General features: G+C 36.1%; 1 protein-coding gene across 4 annotated transcripts in view; it reads left to right on the forward strand.

The window, feature by feature from the left end:
• ATAD2 (ATPase family AAA domain containing 2) overlaps positions 1-19,083 on the forward strand; it is a 62,560-nt gene that overhangs the window by 33,793 nt on the left and 9,684 nt on the right. For all 4 annotated transcript variants that reach the window (XM_087447478.1, XM_004431095.3, XM_087447480.1 and 1 more), the window contains exons 14-22: positions 4,012-4,171; positions 5,135-5,225; positions 5,870-6,184; positions 6,527-6,659; positions 7,012-7,198; positions 7,886-8,071; positions 14,568-14,703; positions 15,989-16,185; positions 16,751-16,910. In XM_087447478.1, the coding sequence (XP_087303604.1) occupies positions 4,012-4,171; positions 5,135-5,225; positions 5,870-6,184; positions 6,527-6,659; positions 7,012-7,198; positions 7,886-8,071; positions 14,568-14,703; positions 15,989-16,185; positions 16,751-16,910 (1,565 nt within the window). The remainder of the gene's footprint in view (positions 1-4,011; positions 4,172-5,134; positions 5,226-5,869; positions 6,185-6,526; positions 6,660-7,011; positions 7,199-7,885; positions 8,072-14,567; positions 14,704-15,988; positions 16,186-16,750; positions 16,911-19,083) is intronic.

Genomic DNA, 19,083 nt, shown 5'->3' on the forward strand with positions numbered 1-19,083 from the left:
CCTCTCTTCCTACATTCTGAGCTATATTGATGTTGCATGAGGGATAGAATGTTAAATGGTGAAAGAAACTTTGCAAACCAGTAGTTGCCTTTTTTTGGTAGTAGAACCCCAATATAGAGTACAAAAAGAGAAAATGAACTTGTTCTGGGTGGCAGGATATTCTCAGGTATTAAAATCTTCATTACAGATTTAACTTGTGATACAAACTTAAATGCCCACAGGCCTGTGAGGTAAGGCAAATGAAATGAGTGAGGCAGGCCAATGGTGAGACTGGGGCTATGGTGGAGAATGTGGCTGAGTGAGCATCCAATTGTAAGAGCATAGCCAGTTGTTTTTAGCTCCAGCCTATCATTGAAATGCAGAAGCTGACCCAGACTTGAAAAATAAATTTTGTTTCTTTCTTAAATTTTATATTCAAATTTTTGTGTGAAATATCTTTTAAATGTTGCCAACAAATTTGGATGCTTTTAAGACACTGCCTGAGCCCAAAAAAATATATCTTAGTGCGTGACTACTAGTTTAAAATTCTAATACTAGCCCAACTTCCTCATTTTCGGGATGGGAAAATTGCATCTCTCCTATGATAAGCTGCTTACCCAAGGAAGCACTTTTCCTTAGTGCCACTGCCTTAACTTGAATCTAAATTACTTTTAGTCCCAGTTTATTGTCAGTTTTTCAGAGCTTCTTTTCAAATGGTCTCATGAATTATCCATAATTGCTTAATTAATTTCTGATACTTTAAAGCAAATGTTTGCATGCCTTCATATATCCGGTATTGTTTTTTATTGTAGATAATATAAAAGAGGAACAGCACATAACAATGTGAGTGATAGGTAGTAGGTTTTGACTTTTCAAACACCTAACAATATTTACTATATTCACCTAACAATATTTACTATATTCTGGTGGCTTTCTTTGACTTGATGCTGTACAATATCATTTGTTGTTCTGAGTAGATTAAAATGTTAAGTAGTATGGTAAAAATAGTTATGTCTGTTTGTGTCCTACTAGTAATATAAACTTTTTATATATGACACATTCCATCATCAGCCATTCCGTATTCATTGTGTTAATAAGGAGAAATAATTAACAATACTACCATCACTTTGCAATCAAATAATTGAGTACTTAACTGTATTTTGGAATAGTTCTAAAGAAATTGGAGAAATTTTTGCAACAAAAATTATAGAGTAATTTTAGCAAGCACATGCCATCTCAAATACATATATTTTTTAAGAGAAACTTAGTATACAAGTTTTTCTTTTTACCAAAGAATTTAAAAATCTGAGAGTAAACATTGTCTTTAAATTGAGCTGTTTTAGAAGGTAGCACATTGAACATGATTAAAACTGTATTCTGTATCTTATTGTTAGTAATAATATTGTAGGATAATGCACATAAGTAATTATGTGAATGCATTAGAAAATAAGATTTTTAGCCTAAGTAAAAAGGATACAGATATAAAATAAGTTAAATTAAAACCCTAAAATCTTTACTTTGAATTGGAAATATGAGTATGAATTCATGATGAGTTTTTAAAAGAAAAAATAATGTCTAGCTCTGGGCACTAAAAAGGCCTATAAGCAATCACAATCCAGTAGCAATTCGTACTCCTAGCACCTAGAATATGGTCTCCAAATAATAGGATTCTTAGCAGAGATGGTGGATTGCAGAACTGAGGCAAGAAATAAGCAAGACAAGCCTGGAACATCGTGTAATTCGTGGAAGCAAGGAAGCAACTGAAGACTACTGGGGTCATATCTGAATGACATAGGAGCCAGTGTTAGGAGTTTCCATTGGCCAAAGATGGGGCAATTTGAGCATCAAAAATAATAATGACTACTATAGATTGAAATGTATCAAATACATAAAAACTGTCAGTTTTTAATGATCTTTTAAAAAAAAACTAATTGGTCACTCTAGAGGTTGCTAAGAGAGTGACTCATTACTCTGAAAATTGATAAAGAGAATGAATCAAGCATTTCTTTTTCCTGCCCTGTAACTATAATTCAAGCCATGATTCAGGGTAATTTAATAGTTGATGTTGTAACCTTGTTCTTTATAGGAAAATCATAGTTAATAAATACAAAGGAAATTACTGAATTAGAAAATCACCATTTTGCAACCCCTTATGAAATAGTGGATTTAGACCTATGGTTTTCTTTTTTTTTTTATAATTTTATTCTGCTCGTTTTTTTTTCCCCAAAGCCCCAGTAGATAGTTGTACGTCATAGTTGCACATCCTTCTAGTTGCTGTATGTGGGACGTGGCCTCAGCATGGCCGGAGAAGCTGTGCGGTGCGTCGGTGCATGCCCGGGATCCGAACCAGGGCTGCCAGCAGCGGAGCGCTCGCACCCAACCACTAAGCCACGGGGCCGGCCCTAGACCTATGGTTTTCTACTAGGAGTGATTTGCCCCAAAGGGACAAATGTCTGGAGACATTTTTGATTGTCACAACTGTTGGTGGGGGAGAGGGTGCTACTGGCATCCAGTGGGTGAAGACCAGGGATGCTGCTAAACACCCTACAGTACACAGAACAGCTCTCCACAACAAAGAATTTTCTGGCCCAATATGTTAATTGTGTCAAGGTTGAGAAACCCTGACCTAAGCAATAATTATTAGTGGCTACTAACACAGTAAGGTAAAAAGGTTGACAGTGAAGTTTATGATGAGTGGAATAAGCTGATCACACCTCACCTAAACCTAACCCACTGATCTTAAGTGAGAAACTGGTATTATGTGCCTCCTAAGATATGCCATAGGAAGTACCTGCCATCTTCCTATGAAATATGCTGTCCCAAATAGTTTAACCTACATCTTTTAAGCCTCTAGATCTAACTACCAGTTTACAGGAAATATGAAAAATAGACCCCAAGTTAAATGACCCCATCAGGAAGCAATCGGCCCAATCCAGAATGTGGGAAGGAAATTCTACAAGACAAATGACTCAGTTTCTTCAACAAACAAATGGCATGGAGGAAGAAAAAAAACGTGAGGGAGGTGTGACAGAAACTGTTTTGGATATGAGGGATGTTTGACCAAGTGCAGTTTGCGGATCGTGGCTTGAAGAAATCGAATATAAAAATATAATCAGGGAAAGTTGGGTATTAGGTGGTATTAAGGAATTATTATCATTTACATTGGTGTCATCGTAATGTGGGAGTTTTTAAAAGTTCTTATCTCAGAGATACATTCATGAAGTACTTAACATGAAATATTTATGGATTAAATGATCTGTCTGAGTGTTTTTGTTTTTTTGTTTTAAGCTAGCCAGTGAAGACAAAAAGGAATGTTAATTGTTGAAACTGGGTGATGAAGATGTGGAGATCATTTTACTATTCTCCATAAGAAAAAAAATTTTGATGTAATTAAAATCCTATGTTTTTATGCTTTATGTATATTTTACTTTATTTTGGGGTCCTTTGTTAATGTTTGCACAATGGAACATTTTATAATTTTTAGATACTGTTTGTCTACACTGTACTTACTAGTATTTTTTTGATGTTGTATCCTTGTTTGGGAACTCTCAAGTTCCTTTGTGAAATTATACTTTATGAAATGGCTTCCAGGATTTATTTTTGGCATTCTTTAGACCATCTATGTTTTCCATTAATTTACTCTCTACATACCATTTAGTATGTTATTTTACAGATTTTTTTTTTTTAATTTAATTTATTTATTTATTTTTCCCCCAAAGCCCCAGTAGATAGCTGTATGTCATAGCTGCACATCCTTCTAGTTGCTGTATGTGGGACGCGGCCTCAGCATGGCTGGAGAAGCAGTGCGTTGGTGCGCGCCCTGGATCCGAACCCGGGCCGCCAGCAGCAGAGCATGCGCACTTAACCGCTAAGCCACGGGGCAGGCCGTACAGATTTTTTTTAATCCATTGAAAGTAGTGGGATGCTCTGAGAAAATTTGTTCACATGTTTAATGTATTAAATCTTACCAAAAGAAGAAATGATATATTCAACATCCAATGGATTAATCTCTTCTCTTATTTTTATATTTAGTTCTATTGTTTCCACCCTGCTGGCTCTTATGGATGGACTGGACAGCAGAGGAGAAATTGTGGTCATTGGTGCTACCAACAGATTGGATTCTATCGATCCTGCTTTACGAAGGCCTGGTCGCTTTGACAGAGAGTTCCTTTTCAGCCTACCTGATAAAGATGTAAGAGTTTAACATCGCTCAAATTTTAACAAAATAACGTTGCGTTTATCATGAACAAGTCTTGGTACAGTGAAAATTTGAAGATTGAGTTTTGTATGTTCTGAAGCAAAGTTGTATGATTAATATGCAAACATGTTTTTATGTATTTTTAGGGAAGCCTTATTGTCTTTAAATAAAATAAGGCCTCCCTAAAAATACTCTTAAAATTTTTTCAATTTTAATGTAGCCTTTGGATATTAATCATACGAATGTATTTTGCTTCAGAACACATGGCCTAACTAACAATCAGTCCTTAATTTTTTAGCCTTGGCTTTTTCATGGATACCACCATGTAATCCTACCCAGTTATTTTAAAGCCACTTAATCTTTTGAGAACCAAGCAAGAAAGTATGGGTAGAGCTGTCAGTACTCTTAAAAACAACTCTTCGTATGTACCAGAATGAATGATAGTTCAGTAGTTATTTAATTTCTCTCATTCACATTTATGATGAATAGAACTTGAGCACTATGAATGTAAATCTGTTTAAAATAATTCCTTAAACTCTTACAAATACATCTTTTTTTCATTTTTACTATTTCTTATTTCTGTTTATATTTCCTTACAATTTTAGATGATAACAAGTATTTTAAATTCAAATTCTAATCTGAATAGATAGAATTTATTATTGTAGATATAAAAAATGAGGGGTCAGCCCAGTGGCGCAAGCAGTTAGGTGCACGCACTCCGCTGCAGCAGCCTGGGGTTCGCTGGTTCAGATCCCGCATGCACCGACGCACCGCTTGTCAAGCCATGCTGTGGCAGCGTCCCATATAAAGTAGAGGAAGATGGGCACGGATGTTAGCCCAGGGCCAGTCTTCCTCAGCAAAAAAGAGGAGGATTGGCATTGGATGTTAGCTCAGGGCTGGTCCTCCTCACAAAAAAAAAAGAAAAAGAAAAAAAAATGAAATTATTTTTATTTGTAGGCTCGAAAAGAAATTCTGAAGATTCACACAAGGGATTGGAATCCTAAACCACTGGACGTATTTCTAGAAGAACTAGCAGAAAACTGTGTTGGTAAACATTGCTTTAAACATTAAAAGAAATATTATTTGCATTTCAAAGATGGAACAAGTTGTAGTGTTGCAAGGTTATATTTAAATAAATACAAGGTTATATTTGTTTCTCATCTCTCATTTGTGGCATATCAAATAGAGATATTGACAAATTGGCTATCAGGGAATTTGAGACAATAAAAATAAGAGCTATCTTTTGCTGACTGTTTGTGTTTTTCTAGTCATCTCGTTAAGCATTCTACATATGTTATTTCAAGTAATTCTCATATTGTTCCTGTGAAGTAGGTAGCATTTATCCCCATTTTACATATGTAGAAATGGCTGAGAAAGTATAAATCTCCAAAGATCACTCATCTAGTAAATGACAAACTGGAACTTGAACCTAGACTGTCTGATTTTAAAAGTCTTGCTCTTGACCCCTGTGCTAAACTTAGTGCTTGCATATTTCACTCACAAAAGTTGATGCATTTGTTGATGGCTATTACCACCATGTGAGTTCGCTGGGTGAATGAGAGATTTTAGCCTAATTACTTCTAAATATTTTGCTATTATATTGCTAGACTGATTTTTAGTTTTCTTTTAACCATGGTCATACTAATAGGGTGGTGGTTTACTTTTTTAAATTTTTTTGGTTGCCTTGAATAGGATACTGTGGTGCAGATATTAAGTCGATATGCTCTGAGGCTGCTTTATGTGCTCTACGTCGACGCTACCCCCAGATCTATACCACTAGTGAGAAACTGCAGTTGGATCTCTCTTCAATTAATATCTCAGCTAAGGATTTTGAGGTAGCTATGCAAAAGATGATACCAGCCTCCCAAAGAGCTGTGACATCACCGGGACAGGCACTGTCCACCATTGTGAAACCACTCCTGCAAAGCACTGTCCACAAGATCTTAGAAGCCCTGCAGAGAGTATTTCCACATGCAGAAATCAGAACAAATAAAGCATTAGACTCAGGTATGAAACTTGATTGGCCATTTAAGGTTAGTTTTCATAATCAGTAAAGCTAAATGTTTTGTACGTCTCAGAAATGTTTCTTTATAAACGAGCGGCTTGAAAGGAATTTGGTCATGCTTTGCCTGGATATTTGAAGGAGATTTACTTCACAGATTGCCTTTAATCTATTTTAAGTTTGGAATGCATGTTTATATTTATTTGTTACTCATATCTACACAAATATTTTTGATCCTTAAAAAAATTTATTGAAGTACACTGATTTGCTAACTGAAGCATTACCTAAAGATTTGCTTTGCAACCCAGAAAAGTTACTAATGTATAATCTTTGTGTTTGTTTTATAGATATTTCTTGTCCTCTGCTGGAAAGTGACTTGGCATACAGTGATGATGATGTTTCATCAGTATATGAAAATGGACTTTCTCAAAAATCCTTCAATAAGCCAAAAGAAAATTTTAATTTTCTTCATTTGAAGAGGTACATTCCCCTTGCAACTGAATATATTTTTTGGTGTGTAAATTCCCTAAAACTGAATGAGATGGTGGTTGAAAAGATAAAAGATGCCAACTAATCTGCTTTTTCTTTTTTAAGTTATCAGAAATTCTTCTGTTGTTACGGTTGTCACTGTAGTAGAAATTACACTGTATAAAGTATTCCTAAAAATCTATGGAGGTTAATTGTTTCCAAAAACCATGTGAACTATGCTGTTATGATTGGCTGGCCATGTAGTCAAAGCTTTTGACTTATGAAAGTTCATAATTGGTAATTTGGGAGGAAAATTTAAACTTTTGTTTTTTCTAAAACATAGTTTATTACTCATTTCTTTCAGAAATGCTTGCTATCAGCCTATGTCTTTTCGACCAAGAATATTGATAGTGGGAGAACCAGGATTTGGGCAAGGTTCTCATTTGGCACCAGCTGTCATCCATGCTTTGGAAAAATTTGCAGTATATACATTAGACATTCCTGTTCTTTTTGGAGTCAGTGCTACATCTCCTGAAGAAACATGTGCCCAGGTAATTTATTGTTGCCCAGACAACTAAGCTGCAAGACAAAGCAGTCTTCCAGAGACAAAATCTAGAATTGCCTCATTCTTTTTGTACTATGTTTTTTTGTTTTTCTGATTTCTAACTTCAGGTTTACAAAATAGAACTGTGCATTATTGCTTAGTCATTAAAGAGTGGATTTTCATTCCATTTCCACCACTTAATATCTGTGTGACCTTAGGAAAGTTATTGGATCTCTCTGCCTTGTTTTCTGCATTTTTAAAATGGAGATAATAATAGTACTTATCTCATATGGCTATTGTGAGAATTAAATGAGTAAAGTACTTAAAACAGTGACTGCTATGTAGTAAGTACTCAAATATTCTGCTGCTTCTGTTTTTGCTATTTTTATATTTAAACTTTTTTAATGTAAAAGTATTTTATATTTATATTTTTATATTTAACTTTGGTTACCACAACAGAAAAGTCTTCTAGATTTCTTGAGCTGTTTTCTAATTGCTTGAAGCAATTATGTTTTCGTAAAAATGACACTTGTACAAAACATTTAACAATAAGATTGTGGGATTGAGGGAAGCGTTTTAAAAACTCAAGGAGTTTATATGATAATTCTGTGAAGTTAAACATTGTTTCAGACTAATAAAGCTAGCATTACGGATATGCTGACTCTAACTGAATGTAATTTTTTTTCTCTACTAGATGATTCGTGAAGCTAAGAGAACAGCACCAAGTATAGTGTATGTTCCTCATATCCACTTGTGGTGGGAAATAGTTGGACCAACACTCAAAGCCACATTTACCACATTATTACAGAATATTCCTTCATTTGCTCCAGTTTTACTACTTGCAACTTCTGACAAACCCCATTCTGCTCTGCCAGAAGAGGTAGTTTGTGGGGGAAAAAAATCATTTTACTTTAAAAAGAGAGTTATTCGTACCAAAGTAATAAGAATTTATTGTAAAAATTCCAGGTGCTACAGAAGTGAATAAAATGATAAGGAAAAGTTTTCTTGTCAAAGATACCATTGTTAACTTTTGGTATATGTGCTTACTGGGCGGGATGGTGTGGGTATATGTGTATGCATATAGTAAGGCTACATTATAAATTTTTTTCTCTTACAGAAATAGGATTATATGATGCATATTATTCTGCAGTTTGCTTTATATATTTTATGTGTTTTCTAGTGCATAAGTCTCATTCAAGTAGCATGGCTTTTTCTGATATCTTGATGTACCATAGTTTATTTATTCAAATCCTTGTTCATAGGTATTTTGTTTTCCAGGTTTTTTTCCTATTGAACTGCTACAGTGAGCATCCTTGGGCTTTAATTTGTATGAGCATTATTATGTGGATTTGTCTAGCATCCATTCCTAAAAGTGGAATAACTGTAGCTTAGTCAAAGAGTATGCACATTTAAAATTTTTGATAGTATCATTACTGTCCTACTTAGACAACTACCAATGACAAACAAAAGTTCATGCTGCTTCTGCCTAGAATACTCTTCTCCTAGATATTCACCTGGCATGATCTTTTATTTTACTCAGGTCTCTGCCCAGATATCACCTCATAGAGGCGTTCCCTGGTCAGTTTCTCAATTATAGCAATAGCTCCTCTGCCCATCACTCTTTTCCCTTACTCTGTGTTGTTTTTATCACTACTTGCCATTAAATATTAATTTGTTTGACTCTGTCTCTCCTAGCAGAATTTAAAGTACATGAAGTCAGAGACTTTTTTTTCTACCATTCTATCCCTAGAGTACATAATAAGCAGATTGTAGGCTTCTGGGTTTTTTTTAAATGAATGAATTTAATAAGTTTTTCCACACCTTTGACAGAATTGTTTTGCAGTTTTTAGAACAGTAGTAGGAAGATAAATTCAAACATTTTATGAAAGAACTATCTATTGTTTATTCTGTGCCGTGCGTGGTTCTAGGCACTGGGAATGTGGCAGTGAACAATGTAGACAAGAATTCATATCCTCTTAGGGCTTACATTTTAGTTGAGGGGGAGACAAACAAAAATATATAAAATATATAATACTAACCTATTGCTATGGAGAAAAATTTAGCTAAACAGTGCCAGAAGAATGTGGTAGTGTCACAGCGTTAAATAGGCTAGGTAAGACCTCCCAAGAAGATGATATTTGAGCAAAGACCTGAAAAAAGTAAGGTGGTGACCCATTTGAGTATCTGAGGGACAAAGATTCCTAGCAGAGGAAAAGCAAGTGCAAAGGCCCTGAAGCAAAAGTGTGTTGAGGGACTGGCCCTGTGGCGTAGTGGTTAAGTGCGCACACTCCACTGCTGGTGGCCCAGGTTTGGATCCCGGGCACACACCAACATACCACTTGTCAGGCCATGCTGTGGCAGCGTGCCACATAAAGTGGAGGAAGATCGGCACAGATGTTAGCTCAAGGGCAGTCTTCCTCAGCAAAGAGGAGGATTGGCATGGATGTTAGCTCAGGGCTGATCTTCCTCACCAAAAAAAAAAAAAAAGTGTGTTGAGTGTGTTTGAAGAATAGCAAGAAGGCCCGGGTGGCTAGAGCAGAGTGAGTCGAGGGCAGAGTAGAAGGAAATGAGGTCACAGAGTTATCAAAGGACCAGATTATGTCCCTGATGGCTCTGTTTTAATAGTTGATTGTAAATTATTCCTGAAAGTTGAATAAGCTGGGAAATGAACATTAAGTATATATATTACAGACTCTTAGGGTGGGAAGAGTCCTTAAAGGTTTCTAGTTTAATTAATTATCTAGTTCTGGACTCTCCTTTATGTGGATATCCCACCTTTGTTGAAACATCTTCACTATTCAGTTTGTTACCTCTGACTCCTAACAAATCAACTTATTTTGAGAGGCTTCCAATCCTTAATCTCCATTTGTTTCCAAGTACTTTACAGAACCTGTCTAATCTGTCTTTATCATGAAAACTCTTTGTATATTTGAATGTTCTTTTATGTTCATTTCTATCTACCCACTCTGATTCAGGCTTATTTACCCTAAATATTTCTTCTATGATATGGTGTATTCCTTAGGCTTATTAATTCAATAGAAGTTTATTTCTTACTTAACAACACTAGGCAGGTGACTAGATGGGCAGGTCTACCCTCCCCCATGCAGTCATTCAGACACTCGAGCTGCGAGAGTGTTCTCATTTTTATCACATGGCTTTCCAGGTTGGTTTCATTCCACCCAGCTGAAAGGAGTGGCCCGTTCATGTGCCTGATCTGAAAGTGATGTATATCATTTCCTGTAACATTCTGTTGCCTAAAGTGCTGTCATTTAGCTGTACCTAACTGCAAAGGAGACTAGGCAATAGGATATTGCAGTGTAACCAACAAGAAGGTTACATGGACTGTGGTAATGGCAGGCTCTGCTACACATCACACATATTTTTAGTTTCTTCAACATTCTAGTCCCTCTCCTTAATGTTTTTCTCTTTATATTCCTTTTGAAAGACTGTACCCAGAATGAATTAAGTACTCTAGCAGTGTTCTGATTAACAGAGTAAAGAAGAATTGCTATTTGGTAGCCACATTATACCATTGGCTTATTTTACTCACTGTCAGTGAAAACTTTGTTAATCATTTTGAAGTTTGAAACAAAGGTAATAAGTTTATACTCTTGGTAATAAGACAAACTAGCTGAACTTTCTTTATATCATTGTAGGGAGGTTGAAAAACTGTGATCAGTTTAACCTGGGATAACTTTATCAATGTGGGAATTCTGTACTTAATGATCCTAACTTAAAGGATAGCTTCTCTGTTTTCTTAGGGTATTATTTCATAAGCATATAATTATAAACTGGGTAAGGCATCCCAGTACCACACTGTATAGTAGGATGAAATGGGCACAGAACCAGAAATTGCTCATTTTAAAAAATGAATAGTCTATATGGGTGCAAATAAGTGAGTCTACTTTGAGCCTTAGTGACTAGTAATTCAATGATACTGTCTATATAGCATTGGACTATAATATATGAGAAATACCATGTACCATTATTAGCTACATTAAAATTTGTCTATCTCAAAACTACAGTCCGAGTACCTATATGCATGAGCATATAGGTCAAAAATGAGTCGACCCTGGGCTGCCCCAGTGGCGCAAGCGGTTAAGTGTGCGCACTCCGCTGCAGAGGCCCAGGGTTCGCGGGATCAGATCCCGGGTGCACACCGACGCACTGCTTGTCAAGCCATGCTGTGGCGGCGTTCCATATAAAGTGGAGGAAGGTGGGCATGGATGTTAATCCAGGTCCAGTCTTCCTCAGCAAAAAAAGAGGAGGATTGACAGGTGTTAGCACAGGGCTGATCTCCTCACCAAAAAAAAAATGAGCAGACCCTAACAACTCAGAGCAGTATGGGAAAATGAGAATGTCATCAGTGGATTAGAAACTTTCATGAATCTGTGAAAGACAAGCATGTGCATGAAAGGACTGCTTTGAAAGATGGGGGTAGTTTCTAGCTCTGCATCATTGCTAGGAAGGAATTGAAAGAGCCCTTACACAGCTTTGGGGTAATTGGCTTTCTTCACTTCTGGCCATGCCAAGCAGCAGTCAGTAGAGTTGTTTGTCCTCAGCTAGAGTAGTGACAGTAGATTCAAGGACTAGTGTGGCAGAGCAATGACTTATCTATGGCTGCTGATATCAGGAGGAATGGGGAGCCCTTGTGCCCAGAAGACAAATTACAGGCACATTCTGTTTCCAGTATAGGCTAGCTTCTTCCATAATCATTGGAAGTAGAAGCTAGAATAAACAGAAAAAGCATCTATGGACAGTCAGAGATTTTAAAGGCAAAGATGAGCTTATAAGTAAGCATTTGAGGAAGGACAACTCCATGAATAATCATATCCATGTATCACCAACAGACTCTTGGAAAAGAACCAATTGATGCAGAAGAGAACCAGTTGGAGCTATAAATGAAATAACTGCCACAAATAAAAAACCCCATAGGGCTGAAAAGGAGCAGACACAGATGAAGAGTGAATTAGGAAGATGGAAGATCACAAGGCCAGGAACTCTTATAGTATATAATACAATAGGATGAAGAGTTGAAAACTGAAGAAAAAGTTAAAAGAAATGGATGAGATAGATTCAGGTCTAACATCTATTTAATGGTATTTGTGGGCAGAGAAAAGAAATGTAGAAGAGAAAATAGTCACATAACAGAACATTTTGTAGAGCTAAAGAATACTATAAGTCTTCAGATTTAAAAGGGCCCCTGTGTTCTAACTGATGGATATAAAAAGGCCCACATCTAGATAAAATTTCAGAATGCCAAAAGTCCAGAGAAAAATCTAAAAATCTTCCAGGTGAAAAAATATTACTAGAAGTAAAGACTGAAAATCAGTTTGCTTTTACCTTTTCATTGGTAATACTGGCTACTAAGGAGACAACTGAGCAATGTTTTTAAATTTTGAAGGAAAATAATTTTGAACTTGTAATTTTCTGCCCAGCAAAGTTAGCATTTGAGTGAGAGAGCAAAATCAAGATATTTTAAAACATGCAATGCCTAAGAAACCATTACCCATAAACCCCTGACTGAAAGAATTGTTAAAGAATTATTCTAGGATTTTTTATTTTGTAGAAGTGGCATATAACAAGCAGTGAGCAAAGAAAACAGTAAAACTTATCATAAAATTGTCTGAAATTGAAATGACAGGAAAGACATAGTGAAGGAGAAGAAGGAAGTAAAAGCACATTTTTGTCTGATATGCAGATATTGATTAACCTTACAATTTAGTAGAAAAAGAAGCTTAGATATGTCTGTTAAATAAAAGAATAGAAATACAATGTATAACTTCCAGGCCACCAGAAAGGGGGAAAAGGTACACATTCCAATAAAAATCCCAACAAAATACGTGGATTCTAAAATTCAATGTAGAATAAAAAAGTGCTTGAATTTCCAGGAAAGTTTTGAAAAAGCAATGAGGAGATTCTTGGCCCACCAAATATTAAAGTGTACCATAAAGTTAGTAATTAAAACTGTGGAATTTGGTCCAAAATGGACAAATTTGTGGAATATAGCCCATTAGTAGACTTTTGTATACATAGTAATTTAGTAATTTAGCAAAAACAGACTTATTTCATAAGTGATGTCAAGACAATAGGAGGAAAATATTCATATCATAATATATTAGAGAAAAACATTTTTGTGATCTTGGAGCATGGAAGACCCTGCAAAGCAGAAAATTCATAAGCTATGAATGTAAACTTTTCTGTATCAGAGATATCCTAAACAAAGCACATAAACATCATACAAGAAATAAACATTGTTATCCTCTAATAATACTGGAAAATGTCTACAGGTTTGTTCAGAAACATCCTTTTGGCATCTGTTTTGCCTTTATTCTTTTTTTGGCAGTAAAATATACATAACATAAAATTTACCATTTTAACCATTTTTAAGTGTACAATTCAGTGGCATCAAGTACATTGCATTAAGTACATTTACAGTGTGCAGCCATCACCACTATCCATTTCCAGAACTTTTCATCATCCCAAACAGAAACTCTGTACCCATTAAACAATTACTCCCCATTCCCTCCTCCCCCTAGCCCCTGGTAACCTCTGTTATAATAACTTTCCGTCTCTGAATTTACCTATTCCACATATCTCATATAAGTGGAATCATGTAGTATTTGTCCTTTTGTGATTGGCTTATTTCACTTAGCATAATGTTTTCAAGGTTCATTCATGTTGTAGCATGTGTTAGAGTTTCATTCCTTTTTAAGGCCAAATAATAGTCCTTTATATCTATATACCACATTTTGTTTATCCATTCATCTAGTAATGAACCTTTGGATAATCCCTACCTCTTGCCTGTTGTGAATAATCCTGCTGTGATTATTGGTATATAAGTGTCTGTTTGAGTCTTTGTTTTCAGTTCTTTTGGATATGTATACTGGGTTACATAGTAATTCAGTGTTTAACTTTTTGAGGAACCACTATACTGTTTTCCACAGTGGCTGCGCCATTTTACATTCCTACCAGCACAAAGGGTCTGATTTCTCCACATGCTCACCAACACTTATTTTCTGGCCTTTATTCTTCTTGAACAGCCACTCATTCTCATATCTCACTTTGGGCTGTGAAAGTGAATTAATTGATCTCAACAAAACCCTTTAAGTAAAATATTACCAAATCAGTTACCATATGAATTGTAGTTTGGAGTCTTGAGATCCTGTGTTTTTTACTTACTAATCTAGTGCATATACTGTTTATACATAAATCCAGCATACGTAAAAGATTTGCTTAAAAAATCATTTCTTTATTACACAATTTAGATTGTCATTAAAAATATGTGCATAATAATCTACTGTTGCAATGAATGATACATACATAGTATGTGTGTGTATACATCTATATAAAATGCATTTACTTTCTTTTGTAAGGTGCAAGAATTATTTATTCGGGATTATGGAGAAATTTTTAATGTCCAGTTACCTGGTAAAGAAGAACGGACAAAATTTTTTGAAGATTTAATTCTAAAGCAAGCTGCTAAGCCTCCTATATCAAAAAAGAAAGCAGGTTAGTTCTTATATCAAAGTTAGTATATAATAATTTCAAGAAAGTGGGAATAAAATATCAGCTAATGGTATTGCCATCTTCTAATAACATAAGCTCAAAACTTTAGTCATGAGGTTGATACCTCTGCTTCTATGCTTCCCATTAAATAGACTAAAGTTCTTACAGCATATAAGGGCTTTCATAGTGTGGCCCCAATCTATGTGAAATTTAGGCCAGAATTCATAGTATAGCCCCAATCTGTCTTTCCAAACCATTTTTGGCACTTTTGTTCTCCTTCCCTCCCCCGGCTTCTTTCCTTGCAAAGCACTCTATCTTTATTTTATTTTTTTTGCTGAGGAAGAGTCGCCCTGAGCTAACATCTGTTGCCAATCTTCCTCTCTCTCTCTTTTTTTTTTTTTTTTTTTTGCTTGAGGAAGATTAGCCCTGAGCTAACATCTGTGCTAATTTTCCTCTACTTTATATGTGGGTCGCCACCACAGCACGGCTGACAAGTGGTGTACGTCCATGCCCAGGATCTGAACCCGCGAACCTGGGCTGAAGCAGAGTGTGCAAACTTCACCACCACGCCACGGGGCTGGCCCCAGAGCACTCTATCTTTAAACCATACACAATATATTCCTGCCCTTTCATAATTTCATTAATGCTTACTCTCTCTCAGTATTGCTTCTATCCCCATCGCCCATCTCTGCCTAAGGAACTACTTGTCCTTCTAGTATAACTCGTTTTTTCTTCCCTAACATAGCTAAACAAAATTAATTTTCTACCTTTATGTCCCATAGTACTTTTTTAATACTCCTAATACGACATTACGATGATGTTATAATTATGTCTCTTACTTGCTTAATAGATTGTAAACTTACTGGGCAGCACTCTCATAGTCCCCTTTCTATCTTGAGTACTCAGTGTGTATCTGTTTAAACAAAATTAAACTGTTGTTGTATTGGAAATACACCACAATTTCTTATTAGTTAAAAAATTAAGTAGTAAAGATTTTTTTCATTGTTAGAATATTCTTGTCTTGAAAATAGTTTTCAAAGTTTTAGTAGTCTCTTAAGTGGTCTTAAAATGGAACAGAGGATGACTAAGGAATTAGCATTCCAAATGACAAGTTATCAGTTATTGCTGGGTGGGATGTAGGGGTAGAGATTATGGTAGCACTTCAGTATTCGAAATGTGATTTCTGGCAGATGTAAGGAGGATAACCCCTAAAAGCCTAGCTACTATGTGCACTGAATCATTTGATATGATGGGAGAGTAGTAACTAAAATCTTCTGTTCATGTGAAGTTTTGCAGGCCTTGGAGGTTCTTCCAGTAGCACCACCACCTGAGCCAAGACCACTGACAGCAGAAGAAGTGAAACGACTAGAAGAACAAGAAGAAGATACATTTAGAGAACTGAGGATTTTCTTAAGAAATGTTACACATAGGCTTGCTATTGACAAGCGATTCAGAGTATTTACCAAACCTGTTGACCCTGATGAGGTATTAATTTAATCTTTGGATCAAATGTGTTCTAAGTTATAATGATTAAAAATCAGAGAATATTTGAATCGTTTATGTGGTTTCTTCTCTACCCTATGAACTTGTTTTTTCTGTATGGAAACATATCAAGTAGTGTCCTAGGCAAATGGAGAGTTCAAGAGCTATGTAATGCGTTTTCCTTTCCTGCAGAGAATAGACAACTAACTTTGCTCAACCCAGACATTCTAGAAGCAGTTTGAGAATGTCTTAATGCTACATGATATTATCCTAACCTGCACAGTTAGAGTAAGCTGGAGAGTGAGGTCTTAAGTTGACATTGAAGAGTGGGTGGCATTTGGATGAAGAAAGAGGTATAGGATGTTACTGGAGATATAGGTGCCCAAGAATAGGAATAAATACAAAACAAAACCAGCCTTAAATAGTGTCAAAGGTTTCATATTAGTATATTATTAATGTGTCATATATATGTATTCTTTCCCCTGTATTGCCTGGAAGAGAAAGTTGACTCAAATGTTTTTTATGTTCATAGTTAATTTAGTGATTTGGTCATTTGCTTGAATTTTAGGTTCCTGATTATGTCACTGTAATAAAGCAACCAATGGACCTTTCTTCTGTAATCAGTAAAATTGATCTCCACAAGTATCTGACTGTAAAAGACTATTTGAGTGATATTGATCTAATCTGTAGTAATGCTTTAGAATACAATCCAGATCGAGATCCTGGAGGTGAGCATTAATGGATTTTTTTTTCAGGGGTGGAATGGGGACTATTAACACTTATTGAAGGTTAATTTTATGCCAGGTGATAGATCACTAACATTTTTCATTCACAGGGCCCTTTAATTCTCATAACAACCTTACCCCTCATTTTATAGTTGAGGAAAGTGAAGTTTAGAGAAGTTTAAAAACTTATTCAGGGTCATACTGCCAGGAGGTAGTAGAGGCAGAATGTGAATGCAGGTTTCTTTCATTCCAAAATCCCTGGGTTTATTAACAATTACATATGTCCTCTAATGAGACATGAAATTGGATAACAACTTAGCTTGTTTTCTTTGTATATCGATGCTCTTTCTCAAAGTGGAAAAATAAACACTTCTCTGTAATAAAATAGGTTTGAAAGGATTTTCTTGGTTAAGACCATTATAATTTTTGTTAAAAAAGTAATGCAGTGTAATACTTGGTAATAATATTTTAAAAACTAGGTTCCCTATTTCCTTTCTCCGAAGATGGATGCTGTTAAGTTTGGGGATATGTTTCCAGACCTTTTCTATGCACATACCCATTCCACCCTCACCTACCCAGTCTATTAATAAATAAAATTTATCAAGTAAGGGGTTTTTTAAATGATATATTTGTTGGGCCGGTCCTGTGGCTTGGTGGTTGAGTGCGCGCGCTGCAATGCTGGTGGCCTGGGTTCGGATCCCGGGTGCGCATCGAGGCGCCGCTTCTCCGTCCATCCTGGGGCTGGGTCCCGCGTGCAGCGGCTGGAAGGATGTGCAGCTGTGACGTGCAGCTGTCTACTGGGGCTTTGGGGGGAAAAATTAAATAAATAAAATCTTTAAAAAAAAAAAATGATATATTTGTTCATATATATATATAACGATATATTCAGATATCTACGTATTTGATATAAACTTGTTCATTTCCAAAAAATATTCTTTCTCAAGCGCTTCTTTTTTCTAGCTTTCTATTCTTGTTTTATGAATGCAGTATCCTTAACTCTTTCAGTGGATAATATATTTTTTTTTAATGGTTCTGTTTCCTGCATTAACTCTTTCCTCCAGTATGTTGGCTTTCTGTTTTTGCAGTCATGCATCGCTTAACGATGAAGATACGTTCTGAGAAATGTGTTGTGAGGTGATTTCATTATTGTGCAAACATCATATATAAATAAAGGAGTGTACTTACACAAACCTAGACGATATAGCCTACTACACACCTCGGCTGTTTGGTACTAATGTTGAGACCACTATTGTATATGCGGTCTGTCGTTGATCAAAATGTTGTTAGGCAGCACACGACTGTAAATTTGTAGTTCTTATAAATTAGATAGATTAGCATAGGGACCTACTGAGAGTTTCTTCAACAATTGAAAAGCCTACTATTCTTCCCCTCCCAGTCCTCTACCCCACCTTCCCTAGGCTTTTCCCAATAGTTCAGAGTTCTGGAGTTAAGCAGTGGGAAACAGGCCACCAAGCTGGTAACACCCCTTAATTGTAGAAAGAAGGAAGCATTTACCCTTGAGGCAGAGGGCTTTTTCTGTTTAATTGCAATCGTGCTGCTGCTGCTTCTCATTCTTTCCATTGTGACAATCTAAAATTACTTTAGACCAGTAGTGTTCAGACTTTAGCAGGCATCAGAATCACCTAAAGGACTTGTTAAAATACAGATTGCTGGGCTCCATCTCCATAGTTTTGGATTCTGTAAATGTAAGGTAGGGCCTGAGAATTTGCATTTCTGACAAGCTCCTAGTTGATGCCAATGCTACCACACTTCAGAAACTAATGCTTAGACTTTGCCCTGCCTTTCTTCAGTCCCAGATGCCATGTCAGAAGCCCCCTGCAACATCCCTTCTGATGTTGTAGCTATTGCTGTCAACTGTAACCTAGATGTGAATACTGCAGCCTACTGCCCTGTGAGGGGGACTGATCCCGGCATTCAAGCAATCTGGCATTCACTTATTATCTGCCTTCTGCCTCAGTGTATCCCAGTTTACAGTGCTTGGACTCTGAGTTTAGGACTTTTTCCAGTTTCCTGTGTAGGGTTGCTCTTTCACTGTCTTTGTTTAGTTTCTCTGTCAATGCTGTAACATCCTCTGTATCTCTTCCAAAATTTTTTTACATCCCTGGTTCACTAATGACACTGATAGCCTTTCTTACTGTTTTTGGTTTTTTTTGGT

Source organism: Ceratotherium simum, chromosome 23 (genome assembly GCF_057802395.1).
Source record: "Ceratotherium simum simum isolate JZ-2026a chromosome 23, ASM5780239v1, whole genome shotgun sequence".
Lineage (NCBI taxonomy): Eukaryota > Metazoa > Chordata > Mammalia > Perissodactyla > Rhinocerotidae > Ceratotherium > Ceratotherium simum.